Raw genomic sequence first — 18,673 nt, 5'->3', positions numbered from 1 at the left:
CATAAGTGTTAAATCTATTTAAAATAATACCTAACAAGAATGAAAATAAGGAAGGTTATGCAATCAATGCAAAAAACTAAATGACAAATATGTGTGAGTATGTTATATATTTCTATATCACATATTATAACATATATTTGTGAAAATAAAAGATATAACAGGTGTAATGTGCATAAGAATGAAAGAGAAACAATAGAAGAAAGGGGGGACGCAAAGAAAATCTATAAAGGATAGGATATATATATACACACATCACGATCCAAGTTAAAGTAGAGTATATCTCTTCTAACTCTCTCTTCATATATTTTACTCTCTAATTTCCTTCCTTCCTAACTATTGGCAGGAAAATGTCTTCCGCTTCCCCTTCCCCTTAAGTCAAAGATATACAAGATTCAAAAATCAAATTAATCGTGATGAAATATAAATACACTAAAGTTGTTTATCTTTGAAATATAAAGAATAATAAATAAGATTAAATACAGGTCACGAATAGGAAATATAATTTTATTCCTCATTATGTTAGAAGTACACAGTATATTTATGCAAAAGTAGCAACTTTTATATGAACATTTTCTACGGTTGACCTCGTATATAGAAGGAAAAAGACACCCAAAATTACAATTATAAACAGGAAACTAAACAGGAAAAGTATGATAGATTGACGAACATGGTGTTCTCTTTTTGGACTAGCCCGCAACTTCAAAATAAAGCCAAAGACCTAAAAAAGTGTAAAATCTCATCACCGGAGCCCACATATTTTTAAAAAAAAATTGTTCACGTATTCTGAAAAAAATTGTTTCTACTCAGACAATCCAGGGACTACATATTTTACAAATTTTTGCTTCATATATTCTTGAAATTGATTGTTTCTTTTCGAACGATCAGAGACAGGAATGTAGCTTCAAAACTAATGATAAAATTTACATGTACTAAAATGAACATAGTCTCCTGTCGGCCATTTATAAATTTCAAAATCTATAAAAAATTACTGTATGCTATTTGCTATTTGTATGTTAGTCAAAGCAACAATTAGACTATTTGTACATGTTTTTAATGGAACACTGTAACATTTTAACTAGTATTACTGAAAAAATTACTGTATGCTATTTGGTATTTATGCTATTTGGTATCTGTCCATTAGTCAAAGCAACAATTAGACTATTTAAATTTTATGCATGTTTTTAATGGAACACTATAACGTTTTATTTACTTAGTATCACTGCAGTGACAGGGTTTATTTACAATGGGAATAACTAAAGGTCACTGTGGTATTGAAATATCACATTAACGGGAAAAAATTTGCCTCGAGAATATAAAAATAAAACAGTCTTCTTCAGTAGAATATACGTTCATTAAGAAAATCGGCCAAAATTTCAGAATTTTAACCAGATTAAATGAAGAATGGCGATTAGTTGTTTATGATTACATGAGAAGAATAAGAAAATTACAATTAAGGAATAATTGTTGAAAAAATTATTACTGAACTGGAAGTTTTTAATTGTTCCCCAAGTTTTGGCCACGACCTTTTCGGTTGAAGGATTGAGAACGGCTTTATCCTATTTACCTGGGTGGAATAAAGCGACAGCTCAAATAAATTGAATGAAAGAATAAGAAAACTATATGGAATCACTAATTACAAAACCATTACTGAACAGGCAGGTGTAACTTTGTTCTCCAAGTTTTGCCCACAACTTTTTTGGGTGAAGAGTCATGGACTCCTTTATCTCGTTGACCTGAGGTGAAATAAAGCCAACCTTCCCATAAACCCACTAATGTAGTTTTGAGACGGTAGGGTGTCTTTCCAATTATCCTCCATTCCTGTCGGTAAATAGAAGATACTAGTGAGTAACAGAAAAACATTGCCGATGCGTATTCTGTTCTGACTCAATCAAATTTCAAACTGTCCTGCATCAGTAACTTATGGAAGGCTAGAAAAGTATGCTTAACCATTTCTTCACCATGTATGCTAAGAGAACAAATGAAACTCATAACATAATTATTTTTGGTACTTCTGTTATTCAAATAATATCAAAGGCACAGTCCCAGGAACATGGCTATCACATAATGATAAAGATTCTTGCTTGACCTTAAAAACACGAACTGTGTTGAAAAGAATGCGAACACAAAGTCCCAATCTATTTACATGCCCTTTAGACGGGGACAGACAGAATGTGGATCTCAAATCTGAAAGTAAAACATGTGAAGATATGCGTCTACTTATCATGTTCACTGAGTTTCAATGAAGATTACAAACAATAAGTACATATCTGCTTCTCTTTTTGCCAGTTGACTAGAACTACATAAAAGAAGTGGCTATGCCAAACATCCTATTGATTATGACACTTCTAGGACCACAAACAATGTACATCACCTAGAAGGAAATAGAGCAACATATATTTTCTTAAGGTACAGTTCAACTCCTTACAATGTAAATCAACTGCTATATTTTTTAAATGGTGCAGCATTATCAAAATCTTGCAAAGGCCCATCATTACTATGAAACAAAGCCCACAGATTTGCTATGCTGAGCATTCCTTACTGTCAAACTAGTTTTCTAAGAAAAGTCTTCTTACAGACTATCCATGAGACCATTGTTCGACGCACCTTTCTTCAGTGTCATTCGTCTCATGGCTTACTGATTCCCTTTGGCTAGTTGCGGATAATCTCCTAATTTACTGCCTGTTAAGATTGACCACCATATTTTGCAGGGTGAAAAGATTTACAATCTTTGTTCTCTCAAGGAGGTTTAGTCCAACAAGCATTTTGTTTTACAGTGTCCAATTTACTATAAAATGCATTGGAGATACCACTATCTATATAGAGATTATACTGGTTTTCTCTCAACTCTCTACCCTGATCAATGATGCTTGGCCTTGTTTCTTCCCGAGGTTATCATTTTCAATCTTTCAGGAATCAGTCTTCTGGTTGCGGAAGATATACCAAATTGATCACTTCTTTATTTGAACCAATCACAGATGTTGGAGGCATTAAGTGCTGTTCTGATACCAGAGACTCGCATGTAAACGAGACATAATTCATCCTTGCAATCTAATATGTCTAAGACTCCACAACAATCCAAATCACATTCTAGTGGTCATGGGTCTATCTATTCTAGACACAAAGGACCCTCTAACACCCCTCTCACACAAAACAGATCTTGGGGTAGACACCTATTACCTTTTTCTTTGGCACTGAATGCTAGAAGGCTCTATGCAGAGTTGACTACCTCCTAGGATTGTCCATCTTGCCCACCTTCGCCCTAGACTTGCCTCAACAAACATTAATAGTGAGTAAGTTTCCACAATCCATAAGAACTTGGAATTTTCAGTTGTAACTTCAACAAACATAGTAAGTTTCCACAATCCATAGTGAGCAAGTTTTGAATCTAAACACTCTATGATTAACAAGAAAACCTGCAACCTACTGTATGATGTTGTGTGCGTACTAAATTAGTGCCACCTGCAACCTGAACATCAAATCCCTCATGTTCCACTGTATGTAAACCACGTTTCTTAACTAGTGCAGTACCAATGAAATTACGTGTAGATCCATTGTAGATCCACTATCCAACATAACAACTACGCGCTGACCCTGTAGTACTCCTCTTACTCTAAAAATATTATAATGTGGAATTCCTGTCATGGATGCTATTACAACCTTTCCTTGTTTATTTTCTTGGGTCTGTTTTGTGGTGGTCTCCTGGCAAGGTTCCGGGTTTGGATCTATATTTTCCTCTTCTTCACTGTCTGATACTACTTCAATATAATGTATTTTCCCTTTACCCAAACAAAGATGACCCAGTGCCCAGACTTCTTTACAATTGAAGCATAATTTTTTTCTCCTAAGTTCATCTCGTTCCTCTTTATCTAGTTTATTTCGGAAAGGTATGTCATTCATGAAAGGTTTTCTGTCATTATCTGATTTTGGTGGCGGTCCCCTGTTAAAAGTTTTTCCCTTAGAAGAAGGCTCCAATTCTCTTGCCTTTTTAATGGCAGCCTGCAAAGAAGGGGGGTTTAGAGATTTGACCCATCCTTAAGTGCATCAAATAACCCATCAATGAATATAATGGTTTTTTGTCTCTCAGTAATCTCAGTTACTAGGACTACTAACTTCTCAAATTCAGAAATGTATTGTTCCACCGTTCCCGTTTGTCTAAGCTGAGTTTAATCCTTAAGATGAAGTAGGATCCTTAGAATCAAACCTGTGTCTATGAGTCTCTCACAGAAGGTAGCATATGTGCTGATCTGATCATGACCCAATGTTATTTGCCCAAGGTGCCACCACTAATGTGCCACCCCTTCTAAATGTAAAGTTGCATATTTGATTGCTCTGTCTTCCATCATAGGATTCAGTTGGAAATATGTGACAAGTTTTTGCACCCAAGCTCTAGCTGTTGTTTTCCCTGACCCATCAAAATAAGGAATAGACATTTTACCAATCTTTCTCTACAATTCATTATTATAACCCTGCTGTCCTTTAGACCTATGTTTCATTTTGACATCCAAGTATTATCTAAAAGTCGTTGATGATCTAAATTCATCCTGACTGTAACCAATCCTGGTATATTTCTTCTTGTAATTCTACAATAGAAGGCTCTCTTCTAGGCTATGGATTCCTCGGGGTTGAGGTTGTAGAACTCTCAAGCTGGTTATTTACCGAATGATCCTCCTGACCACCATTTCTCCCTGCATTATTCTGATTTTGATTAAGATTGTGGGCCATAAACAGAGTCATCAAATTAGTCATACGATTAACATTGTTTTGCATATCCTGTTGGCTCCTAAGCAATGCTTCTATAAGATCACTAGTATCATCTGCTTCCCCCATGTTATTATTTTGTTCAAAAATTATTTCTTCGTCTGCTTCTTTATGACTATCTTCAATATAAACCTATATGTATGAACTAGATGATTCTACTGAAGTGTTAGGATCCCTGTTTTGTCTGACTCAGTTTACCCACAAGCTGGCAGGAATGAAAGCTCTGATACCAATGAAATATTCCATGATTCATTAAAATCTAATTCTGACTGTAAATTCCAGATTTTATCCAGACAGTTACAGATTTTGAACACAGATTTGACTCAATTGGAAAAAAATTCTTAACGCAGTATATATTGAATTTGTTATACACACAATACTGACAATTAACTATTGCAAATAAATGTGCACCTGGAATACGTCTGGATGCTTCTTTAATCCCGACTTGTAATTACAACCGTACAGTTCCTTGTCCGATCTGCAACCAATGTTCAGAATGTTTATGGATTGAAAGCAATATTTCTAGGAATGGGAATCACTCCAGTGACACGATACTCTTTTTTTTGTCTTCGCATAATGGGATCAGATTCTGAAACTCTACGGTGGCTCGATTCTTTCTTTGTCTTCACACAGCTAGATTATGACGTGCCCATGATTGCTTCCCTAACTGGATTTAAACACCAACCCTGCCAGAAATATTATGAAGGCCTATTGTCTTTTCTGCCACTGACTGGAGTCGATAACAATCATACTCTGCCACCGCATACAAACAAAATTTGAACTCTTGTCTTGTTCAATAACACATCCATACAATACATTTTCCGACGTTTATGTTTTCAATCCAAGTTTTGAGCCTCCTTTGATAATTGCTTTCCAATCATATGTTCTGTCAAATAAAATAATTTGGCTTCTCGTTAACTCCATAGCCACAGATATCACCGCCAAAGGTTACAAGTCTGTTTTGTTCTCCTGTTGATCTCCAATAGGCCACTAAACAAGAACTCACAAAAGGATGATGGTCCTGCTTCAATATGTAATAATTTACTTGGTGAAATGATTATTTCTTGCTCCCTTCATCAAACCCAAATAATAATTTAAAGGTTCCAATCATTCCCGGGCACAAACAGAATCTCGTGCACAACTTATTTTTTATTAAGAAGCTTATTAATAGTTTTAACAACTATTAATATTTTATTTTTACCAAATCTTTATTTAATATAAGCTTATAGGAGTAGATGTTAATTTATTAGCACTTTATTATATATATTTATATTGTCTTTAGGAAGACAAACCTGGAGAATCTGGAGGAACATTATAAAATATTATTAATAGATTATATAATCTCCGTATTAATATTGATATTGTAATATTCGTATATCTTAATATATATAATATTTATATTAATATTCCAATAAATGACCAAATATTGTAATATCCACACATAGTTATCAAATATTCAATATTGTATTATTGTAACATCCGCCCATTCCAACCCTCCAGCGATGAACGACTAATGGATAGATCTTAAAAGAATAATGACAATATTGCTAGCAATTTGAAAAAATCCTACAGAGACTAAAAAAAATTCCTATTACAGAGTCAGTCGACACATCAGTCAATGCTTCTGCCTCTGCATCTGAATCCAAGCAGTCAGCAAGCACATCCAGTAATGTAGATTGCAGCTATCATGGCTTCTTTTGTTTTTCCACTTTCTTCTTTTTGCAATTCATATTCAGCATGAAGGCCTTCATGTGTCTAATAATCTCCAGAATCGTTTTGGGGTAACCTTCCACATTTTGTCCAAGTAGTTAGGTAAAGTGGTATTTCAGTCTATTCACTCCACCTGTCATCCATTTGCCACATTCCATGCAAGTCACCTCTTCCTTTTTATTTCTCTTTATTCCATGTCTTTTTTTTTTCCTTCCTGATTTTTGGACTGCCTTTCTAGTTGGAATTGGCATTGCTGTTATAACATGAAAAAAAAATCAATAGGATTTTTTATTCAAAGTCAACAAAATAATGAGCCATTTGATAAAAGTAGTATTCAAAAACAAGACAAACATGCAAGGAAATAAACTAAAAGGGAAATGGAAAAGAGTGAATTGAGTGGTATTGCAATAGCTGTTTGCAAGTCAATCTCATTGAAAAAATCAGATTACCAGTGAAACCAGCTTAAGTAGTTTGCAGGCAAAGTATTTGACAAAATGCCAAACATCTGAAAAGTAAAGCAGTTTGGTGTTTGTCAGAGCTAGAACTTATTGGGGTTCTTACAATTGTACCAAAGTGGTTTCATGTCATCCTGTGGGGAGGCCTGTTGCATTCAGGACAGTGGCGTTGCGTACATCATGAGTAAAACAAGGTCAACAAAGACTATGCAGGTTCTTATGCCAAAGCTCATGCATGCTTTACAGGAATACAATAATGTCTTTTGGGATTACAACAGAGATTTATCCAGGCTTCTACAACATCCTGATATTCTAAATCCCTTTTTTGTGAAGAAGGAAAAAGAAAGCTCTAATTTAAATGATTTTATCCATGCAAAAGAAACAAAGGGAAAGGTGGATGTGGAAATTGAGCCTTTACTCGGTGGAGCAGCCATGAGTATTTCTTATATACGTGATATAGGTGACTCTTCACAAAGGCATTATGTTATTGCTGATTCAATGCGGGACAGCTGCATTAAGCCTCCTCATTCTCATGAGAAAGCTAATAATATGATATCTACCATGGACAGCAGCCCTACATCCGTTTGTAGACATGAAGATAACAATGATTAAGGTAGTGAATTTTATGACAGCAATTCATTGTTTGAGTCTAATGATAGTGTTGATGTTAGGACAAGTGTGGAGGATGTTGTGGGTGACACCTTGAGTCTTCACTCACAAGATGGAAGTGTCATATATGAGGATTGCCTGGAAAATGTGTTATAACAGTTCCGATTTCTATGACAGCAGCGAGTTGTGTTTGCATCAGCATGAATTAGCGGAGGGTTTACAGGTGGATGATGTTGGTACTCATGATTTGGATACTATTGATGTTATTTATAAGGAAGACACGTGCTACAGAAAATCTGATTTTTCATTTCAGACTTTGGAAAATGAATTGGAGAATTCATTGGTCGGCATTAGATCCTAGGATTGTGATTTACAGGGACTTGTAGATACATGGTAAGCAGGAGTTTGTGAGGAGAGTGTTGTAGCAGTGGCTTCCACTTTATTGGAAGAGCCACTTGTTGAGGTGCTTAGCAGCAGTGCCTCATTTTTTTAATGTGTCTGATGATGATAGCACACATGATGTTGATCATGAGATGAATGTTGTAGATACAACTTCCTTTTGTAGTGTGGATTTTGATTTAGAGAGCTCACATGAGTACCATGTATTTTAGAGACATCAGTTGGTTGGGCAAAATGTGGATGACAAACAAGTTGCTACAACCATTGAGCATTTTTACGTTGCTCTCCAAATGTTAGCCACCTATGGTTGGGGCACTCTTGTAATAGATGAGCACTATGATGGCAGTCTTTCCCTGACAGAATTTCATACACTCCAAGAAGCCATCAAAATAATGAAACAAAACCATTTACAATCATTGGTTGACAGAGATTACCTTCTCGAGTGGGATTGCACTTCCTATGATGCGCTGATGAGAAAGGAAGAGGAGGTTGATAAGATCACTCATAAGCTTGAGGTGACTACAGAATTGTTGGTGAGAACCTTGCTAGCTCTTCAAGAGTCACAGTCACAATTAGATGAGGTGACCATGAAGTTGAGCTGAGTTCAGTGTTTATCAACTACAGTTATAGTATAGACTCCTATAGTGGTAGTTGCTGATGACCATGTATCTAGAGGTTGTGGTGATAAATGTGTCAAGGATGTAGCTACATCCATCACAGTTACAAGAGCAGTTGTTACAGATGGGACGAGACCATCAATAGAGAACAGTAGAGAATCACACATTGTGCCCAGTTCCTCTAAGGGTAGAGAATTGACAGATGACGCAGGGCAGATTTTGGGTAGCTCTTGTGATGCAGAAGTAAATTCATTTTCAAATTCTATGACAATTCATGACACTTCTCTATCTTCTTCATGGGACATGTGCAGATTATCATCTAGTTGGGAGAGTGGCTCTCATGTTGGGTCGTTTCCCTCTTCTAGGAACAAATATGTTATTTCAGTTGATTTTGATTGACGATTTGTTAAGAAGCAAAGTTGGAGGGATCGGTTGATGCAGTACAAGGCAGGAGAATCCCCAAAAGGAGACGTCCTAACTGCCAGCAATAACCACACAGCAGAAACACAACACAAGATAACAACAATGCAAGATTTAATACCAAATCACAACTCTTTACTTATAAAATAACTATTTACACGCAATATGCCCGGCTGTAAGGCCTTTCGGGTCAGGGCCAAATACAATAGCAAATACAATAACAATTTTGCAAGATCCCACAAGATCCAACTCACAACACTAATCCTAGCTAGTCCAGATCTGCACTCTAGTAGAAACCTCCAAGGAAGATCTCAACTTGTGCTTGCAAGCCCACCAAGCAATCTCCTTGTTTTCCAAGCCACATGTAATGTCCCCATCTCCTTAGCCTCTCAATAGATTTCTTAGCCTTTCATCCTTCGAAGGCTAAGTGGAAATAATTGAATTGATTTCTTATAAAGTTATTAAATAATTTAAAATTTAAAAAGATGACTTTATATTTAATCAATTTAATATTAGGGAATCATCGAGAAGCATAGCTCATCTATTGTTGGAAAGGAGGAAGATTCCAGAATAGTGCGATAAGATAACACTAATGATTCTTCTAGAAGGGGGGGGCAAGAATAATATAAATAGAGGAGAGAGCCTCATGGGAAGGCATTTGGATTTTTTATTAACATTTGCATGTCTATTTGTGGAGCCAAGGGCCTGCAGATAATCAATTTGTCTTTGGGAACGAAAACTCCCAATGTAGCAATTTTGAGGGTGTGAAACATCACCTAAATTATTGCTGATTGGAGGTGGTATTATAGTCACTTCATTGTGCCAAATTTGTGGCCAAGGGCCAAGTGCGACGAGGAACAATAAGTAGGGCATTTGCTACAAGAGCTTGTTGCAGGAACACTATATTACCTTGTCATTCGGGCATAATTCCTAGAGATATTGATTGCATTGTCAGTGGAGACTCAAAGCGACTTCAAGAACCAGGTTTCTCCTGTTTATTCATGCATATTATATGCTACTACTATAGGTGTCAGTCTTTATCAGAATTAAGCATTTATTTATATATATGATACCAGAGTTTTGGATTTGATATTAGTTTGTATTCAGATCTTGTAAAGATGTCTTGATTATAGATGCATCCTATTCTCTTAGTGCATTAACAGATGAAAGAAAAAATTATATTCATTGTGAATCTTGCAACCATTTATTACAAGTAGAAAATTAGGGTAATTTATGACCAGTTTGAGCAAGGCTCATTACAGTGGTATCAGACCTTTCATCCTGCCATCCTGTGATCAGTCAAACAACAGATGACTGAGAGAGAAATCAGATGTTATAACAGGGAACAACAGAAACAACAATATCAAAATTCACAGGTTGAAGGAGATACATCCTCAAAAGCATTAAGAGAAAGAGATACCAGCAAAACAATTCAAAATATGGCAAAAGAAGAAAATAGGGATGCAAGAGCTGAAAGGAAATTTGATACCATGCTTGATATGTTGTCATGCTTATTAGCAAAAATGGATCAGCAAGCCACTCAAAACCAGAACACAGCCACTCAAAATCAAAACACAGCTGAACATAGTGGAGATAATGAGGGAAGGTCTATACATTGTGCTGAAGACACTAGAGGAACAGCCTCTAGGCCTCTTTTTCCCACCTTTATACCAAGAGAAGAACAACCACATGCTACTCCAGCTATTTCATTTGGAGATCAAGCTAGACAAGCCTACTTGGAGTATACCACTCTTCCTCCTGATATGAGAGAAATATGGACGTTTGATCAATTTATGAATCAAAGGAATAGGAGAGGAGGAAGGAATGATCACTATGCTCCAAGAAATGACTATCAACAAACACTTGGTAAGATTTCTATGCCTTACTATGATGGAAGTAACAAATGCACAGCTAGGTCTTGGGTTCAAAAGCTTGATAATTATCTTTCTTTGAGACCAATGCCTGAAGAGGATGCCATAAGATTTGCCACACTACATCTTGAAGGAGCTGCTCACGAGTGGTGGTATCATGGGTTAGTCACTCTTGGACACAACCTTATCACTACATATGAGGAGTTTACTAACAGGCTGATTGAAAGATTTGATGTCAAAGATCCTGAGGTGAGTTTCCGTGAATTGGCACAACTAAAACAGCATGGTTCCCTTGACGCTTATGTGAATGACTTCCAATAGTTATTGGTCATGATTCCTAACATCAATGAAAGAAGATTGGTGGTCTTATTCATGGAAGGATTGATGGAGCCATTGAAGGGTTGGTTGAAAGCTTTCGACCCTCCCTCACTACAGGAAGCAACGAAGGAGGCACGAAGCATGGAGTTTGCTGCCCCTACCTGCAAGTTTACATCGAAGGGAACATTTTTCAGTCATGACAACAAGAAGTTTCCTAAGAAGGAGGACAAAGGTAAAGATAAGTCTACTTTTCCGCTTGACCATGAGACTCTTAATGATTTAAGGAAGAAGAAACTAAGCTTCTATTGTAAGGGACCATATGATATTAACTATGACTGCCCTATGAAACCTAAGGGGAAGTCAAATCGTGCAATGTGGGCACTAATTGAAGATTTTGATTCAGACTAGCAATCTGAAATTAATGATTTAGAATCAGAAAAATCAAAACATGATGAAGAATTAGAGGAAGAAGTGAAGCTTAAAGAGGCTCGTCTCACAAGTATTCAGCGAGAAGGTTCTTTTAGGATGCGAGGGGTTCTTGCTGGTCAAAAGATTATTACTCTTCTTGATACAAGTGCGACACACAATTTCATTGATACTAGGCGTGTTAGGAGGCGTTGTATACAGACTAAGAAGTTTGCGGGAATTCGAGTTAAGGTTGCTGATGGTTTCACTCTTAGGTGTGACAAAATGATTTCAAAATTGCCCATGCCCTTGAATAACTATGAGTTCAAGGCAGATTTTTATGTGGTGAACATGGGAGACACAGATATGGTTTTGGGAATGACATGGTTACATGACATAGGAATATTCACCCTCAACCTCCGTGAGATGGAAATGAGATTTGAGATGGATGGGAAAACTCATGTGTTGAAAGCACTCAGAGACACCAATTGCAAGACTATTTCTCTCAGGAAAATGGAACATCTCTTGTGTCATGACATGGTTGAGTGGGCAGCAGGTTGTGTTTTGAAGCCAACATAGGAAGAGCAGCAAAAATCTGTTTATCATCCTAATATACAAGAGTTGAGGATCAAGCATGATAAGGTCTTTAGTGAAATTCCACCTGGTAGACCTCCAGATAGAGGGATAGAACACATCATCGAATTGGAGGAGGGTGCTAAGCCTGTTATAGTCACTCCCTACAGGCACCCTAAGCGGCTTAAAGATGAGATAGAAAAAACTATCAAAGAGTTGCTAGCTATGGGGCATATTAGACCGAGTAAGTCACCTTTTGCTTCATCAGTAGTATTGGTTAAAAAGAAGGATGGTACTCTAAGGATGTGTATTGATTATAGAATGCTTAACAAGAGAACAATCAAGAACCATTACCCCATTCCAAGGATTGATGAATTGCATGGTGCCAAGTACTTCTCCAAAATTAATCTAAGATCAGGGTACCACCAAATTCATGTGAGAGAAGAAGATATTGAGAAGACAGCTTTTCATTCCCATTGTGGACATTTTGAGTTTGTGGTTATGATATTTGGGCTAACCAATGCCCCTGCTACATTCTAGTCTACTGTGAATAGGGTATTTCATTCACAGTTGAGGCGATTTGTGTTAGTCTTCTTTGATGATATCTTGGTTTATAGCCAGACATGGGAAGAGCATCTTGCACATCTTGACATAGTTTTGGGTATTCTTGGTAAGGAATCTCTATATGCCAAGGAATCTAAATGTGACTTGGGCATGACAAAATTATTGTATTTAGGTCACATCATTAGTGCAGAAGGAGTTTGGATGGATCCAGATAAGGTCAAGGTAATTATTGAGTGGCCTACTCCGACGAATCTGACACAATTTAGAGGATTTTTGGGTTTATGTGGATTCTATCGCAGATTTGTCAATGGGTATTCTCGCCATGCAACACCACTTACAGATTTAACTAAGAAAGGGGCCTTTGTTTGGACTCGTGAGGCACAGGAATGCTTTGAGATGTTCAAATGACTTATGACTACTTGCCCAGTGCTTGCATTGCCCGATTTCACTAAACCCTTTGAGTTGCAGTGTGACGCTTCAGGTGAGGGGATTGGAGCTGTCCTTATGCAAGACAAACATCTAATTGCATATGAAAGCAGGAAGTTGAGGGACCTTGAGAGGAGCTACAGTATATATGACAAGGAAATGTTGGCCATTATGCATGCATTGGCCAAGTTCAGGCAATACTTAGTGGGCAGTAAGTTCATTGTTAAAACAAACCATAATAGCTTGAGACATTTCCTTGGGCAGCAAGATCTTAATCACCGTCAACAAAAGTGGGTAAGCAAGTTGCAATCTTATGATTTTGACATTTCTTTTGTCAAAGGTTCACAGAATATAGTTGTTGATGCCTTGTCTCACCGACCACATTTGAGCTCTATGGCTGAGGTTTCAAAGGATTGGAGTCATTTGATTGTGGCAGAATATGCTAAGGATTCTTGGGCTTCAAGTATTATTGATGGGTCACTGTAGGATAATAGGTACACGGTGGTGAATGATCTTCTCATTTACAAGGGGAGGATTTTCTTGACTCCAGGATCCAAAGTGAAGAACATAGTATTGAGGTCTTTTCATGATTCACCACTAGCAGGCCATCCCGAGTATTTCAAAACCTATTGACAGATTCAGGAGAGGTTCACTTGGAAGGGTCTGAAATCTGATGTTCTACAATATGTTAGAGAATGTGTTGTTTGTCAGCAGAACAAACAGAACCATACAATATCCTGCTGGTTTATTACAGCCACTTCCGATTCCAAACAAGAAGTGGGAATGTATATCTATGGACTTCATCACAGGGTTGCCAAAGGTGCAAGGCAAGGATTGTGTTTATGTGGTGGTTGATCACTTGACCAAGTTTGCACTTCTTTTTTTCTGGTCACTATTTCATATTCAACCACACAGGTTACCGAACTATTTTTTCGTGAGGTGTTTTTAGATTGCTTGGATTACCACGAAACATTGTTAGTGATCGAGATAGTCAGTTTATGACCAATTTCTGGAAGGAGCTTTTCAGATTGTGTGGGACCGAGCTTTCTCCGAGTACTAGTTACCACCCTCAAACACATGGACAAACGGGGATAGTCAAGAAATGGGTGGAAGGGTACCTCAAAAATTATATCGCTGGGCAGCAAAAAGGATGGGTTAAGTGGATATACCTTTGTGAGTACTGCTACAACACCAATTACCATATTTCTATTCCGATGACACCATTCATGGCCTTGTATGGTTATGAGGCTCCTAGCTTTCTTGATTTGTTGATAAGTGATAGTAGAGTGCCTAGTGTTGGAGACATGTTACAGGAAAATCAGGATATCATGAGGGCTCTTCGTGAAAACATCCGAAAGGCACAAAACCAACAAAAACAATATGCAGATCAGAAGAGAGTGGAACGCTCTTTTGAGGTTGGAGACATGGTGTATTTGATGTTGCAGCCCTACAGACAGTCTACTCTCAAGAAGAGTGGTGCAGAGAAGCTCAAGCCACAATACTATGGACCCTTCCGGGTCATTAGGCGTGTGGGTGAAGTGGCCTACAAGCTAGAGTTGCTAGCGGACAGCAAAGTGCACAATATTTCACGCCTCAAGAAGGCATTGGGACATCATGTGGCTCCTTCTGCGGTTCTACCACCCTTAGATGATGAGGGTAAGTTGATTTTGAGAAGAAATTGAGAAGCCGTGTCATTAGAGAATATTTGATTAAATGGAAGAACCTACCTATTGAGGATGCTACATGGAAGAGTGAAGAGATTCTACAACATCCAAAGTTGAGATTGCTTGGGGACAAGCAATTTCCAGAGAGGCGGACTGTAATGTCCCCATCTCTTTAGCCTCTCAATCGATTTCTTAGCCTTTCGTCCTTCGAAGGCTAAGTGGAAATAATTGAATTGATTTTTTATAAAGTTATTAAATAATTTAAAATTTAAAAAGATGACTTTATATTTAATCAATTTAATATTAGGGAATCATCGAAAAGACAGCTCATCTATTGTTGGAAAGGAGTAAGCTTCCAGAATAGTGCGATAAGATAGCACTAATGATTCTTCTAGAAGGGCGGGGCAGGAATAATATAAATAGAGGAGAGAGCCTCATGGGAAGGCATTCGGATTTGTTATTAACATTTGCATGTGTATTTGTGGAGCTAAGGGCCCGCAGATAATCAATTTGTCTTTGGGAACGAAAACTCCCAATGATAGCAATTTTGAGGGTGTGAAACATCACCTGAATTATTGCCGATTGGAGGTGCTATTACAGTCACTTCATTGTGCCGAATTTGTGGCCAAGGGCTAGGTGTGAAGAGGAAGAATAAGTAGGGCATTTTCTATAGGAGCTTGTTGCAGGAACACTGTATTACCTTGTCATTAGGGCATAATTCCTGGAGATATTGATTGCATTGTCAGTGGAGACTCAAAGCGACTTAAAGAACCAAGATTCTCCTTTTTATTCATGCATATTATATGCTACTGCTGTAGGTGTCAGTCCTTATCAGAATTAAGCATTTATTTAAATATATGATACCAGAGTTTTGGATTTGATATTAGTTTGTATTTAGATCTTGTAAAGATGTCTTGGTTGTAGATGCATCCTATTCTCTTAGTGCATTAACAGATCAAAGAAAAAAATATATTCATTGTGGATCTTGCAACCATTTATTACAAGTAGAAAATTAGGGTAATTTATAACCAGTTTGAGCAAGGCTCATTACACCACAGCTACTAGCTCTTCAAAGTTCGCTCCTCCACTTCATCTCCTTCTCCAAGCTGGATGATCATAACTAAAGACTCCACAAGACTCCTTACTTATACCCAACTAAGCCACAAGTCAGCCTAGCAATTACAAATTAAATAAAACCCCTTGCATTAAATGCATATCTAAGCCACAAGTCAGCTCACAACAAACATTAAATACAAAATGTTAACCCGAAGTTAATACGCGATAGCGACACAAAAATACTTAAGACAAGCCCCAAATTTACAACACATATTAAATGCACATAGAAGAGATAACCAAGACCACTCATAGGTCCACACAATCTCTTAGATCAATCTACATCTGCAGTCGGCACCAACACACTGTCGAGTGTCAGCAAACTCCCAAGCATTGCCGAGCAACCAACACATGCCAAGCAACCAATACATGTCGAGCAGCCAACACATGCCGAGCACAACAGTGAGTGTCGAGCACTTCAGTGACCAAGCCCCTTCAATGACCGAGTACCTCGGCTAACACTACTTTTAACAACGACCAAGCACCACTTCTTTGGTGACCAAGTCAACAACTCCAAAGCCAAATACCCCCAACATGCAAGATCACAAGAAAGCCTAGGATGCTCTTGCATCATTGGTTGAAGGTTACTGGAGAAAAGGTCAATTTAACCTTATCTCACTTTGGTTGCATGCATAAGTATGTTGAGTACCTTCTTTGAAGAGCAAAGTTTGAGGAGAGACAGTATGAGATCAGTGTTGGTACTCATATTTGTGATTTGAGGTTCACTCAAAAAGCTTTGGAAGCATTTAAATTAGAATACCTCCACTTGTTTCATGATGGAGAATATGTTATTGGCTATGCGGAGAGGCTTGGAAGGGCATCTACCAAATCAATTGTTCAGGATCAAAGATTAGAGTCATCTTCTAATTCTCGAGTTAATAGTTATAAGCCATTAACAGAGATCGAAATCTTTTACCATAATTACTTACACAATGAGGAGTGATCATCATTTTCCTTTTGATCCACAAGTAGAGGACTTGGTTGTGTGTCAATGTGGATTGGCTATTGGATTATACCATCCTTTATGGGATGGGTATATGCCATCTTCAATTGATGGAGTTAGTGATTGCAAGTTGGTGGGAGACTACTTGCAATGTTAGTACATTCATAGCAATTTAGTGGACGATGGATATTGTGGTTGTGACACTCTACACTCTTGGGGGTAGAGTGTAGAGGGAGATTTGTTGTAGCGTACGGTTTTAAATATCCCTACCTCCTTGTGATGGATGGATGTAAGTTTCATTTATACTAAGATCTAGGTGTTGATAGGTTTAGCACTCCAAGTTTGATGTATCCCATTGGATGGCTTCATCATTGTCGGCATGGTGACGATGTGATAAAATCAGTGCGTTGTAGGGTCCATCGCGTGTATTGAGATTCCACTTTGGGTTCACTGGGGAGTATTGCAATGTGTACATGATGTGGATTATTTGCAATTTAAACTATGATTTTCATGTATATTATTGGTTTCAGATGCACATTTCCAATGCATAGAGGTTGGACAAACAGGTTGTTCATTTCTAAGTAGTTGCAATCATAGTTGAAAAACTCACTTGGCAAAGACTTGCCGAGCCAAAAAAAATTGGCCAGTTTTTTAAATGAAAAATTGAAAAAAACTCGAAAACCTAAAAAACAGCTTAAATTTTAAAAAGTACTTAGTTTTTTACAAAATTCAATGAGAAGATGCATCCAATGAGTTAATTAATGAGAACACAAAAGAAACAAGCAGAGTTTAGATATATATAAATGCATGGTGGGTACAAAATCGGATTCTCGTGCAGAATGCTAACGAGGAGAAGCAAACTAGTAAATAGTTTGTATGAAACTAGAAGTAAATACATCATTGTAGTGAGTTTCTATAAAACTAGAAGTAAATACATCATAGTAAATAGTTTCTTTAAAACTAGAAGTAATACATCATAGAAAAATAGTTCGAGCGTGAGTTTGAGCAATTTTGGCCTGCAAAATAGGAATGCTTGTCTTGGGTGTGAGCAAGTGGTTGAGCTAAGTCTGTTAGGACTCAGGAATATAGAATTGAAACCAAGTGATTTGTGAGAAAATAAGTTAGAATCATTAGAAAATCATTATTCTAGCTTCAATTTGACCTCAAATTGCCAGGACAGTTTGTGGGAGATAACACTACTGAAGGCATGCTAAACCCTGAAATTTGGCTAAGCCTAGAATTTTTTGAAAACCCCCAAAATCTAGAATCTGCATTTTAACTCTTATGAAGTTGAAACCTATCTCAAACATCCTGACAGTATTTATACAAATATGATACATAAATGTTAAATTTGTATAATTCTCTTGCCCCTAGGTTGCAAAAATGACTAAACAATTCTGCAAATGCAAACTGGTATCAAAAAATGACATTTTAGGGCATTTGATCATTAATTTCACTGCATAGGCGAGTGTTTTCGCAAAACTTGCAGAATTTTACTAAAAACTCACCAATTACTGAGCGAGTGTTTGGCAAAAGCTTAGCAGTTTTTTGCCAAGCCAAGTCACAAGTTTTTGACTCTATTACCAAACGGGATTATTTAATGTTTATAAAGTGAAATTATAACGTGCATATGAGGAATAATCTAATGTGCCAATTTAAACGAAGACAGAAGTGTTTATTAAATTATATTATTTTTTTGTGCGCCAAATGGAGGGAAATATAATATATTATTATATTTCAAACTTTGCAACAAAAGCACATATGTTCTTTAAGTTATGCAGAGAGTAGACAAAGCTTCCAACCGATTTGCCTTGGAGATTGTAAATGC

The 18,673-nt window shown here is 37.2% G+C and overlaps 1 protein-coding gene across 2 annotated transcripts in view; it reads right to left on the bottom strand.

Annotated features, from left to right (window-relative positions):
• Nucleotides 1-1,313: 1,313 nt before the first annotated feature.
• LOC149539167 (kelch repeat-containing protein At3g27220-like) overlaps nucleotides 1,314-18,673 on the bottom strand; it is a 101,229-nt gene continuing 83,869 nt past the window's right edge. Inside the window, exon 7 of one of the 2 annotated variants that reach the window (XM_089800494.1) lies at nucleotides 1,314-1,818. In XM_089800494.1, the coding sequence (XP_089656620.1) occupies nucleotides 1,645-1,818 (174 nt within the window). In that variant the 3' untranslated portion in view covers nucleotides 1,314-1,644. Of the gene's footprint in view, nucleotides 1,819-6,256; nucleotides 6,722-18,673 lie in introns of those variants that run through there. The other variant, XM_089800495.1, reaches the window with a different exon arrangement.

The sequence above is a fragment of the Cupressus sempervirens genome, chromosome 9, assembly GCF_028749045.1.
Source record: "Cupressus sempervirens isolate cs-2001-9-10 chromosome 9, ASM2874904v1, whole genome shotgun sequence".
NCBI lineage: Eukaryota > Viridiplantae > Streptophyta > Pinopsida > Cupressales > Cupressaceae > Cupressus > Cupressus sempervirens.
This window is presented reverse-complemented; position numbering and strand designations above follow the sequence as displayed.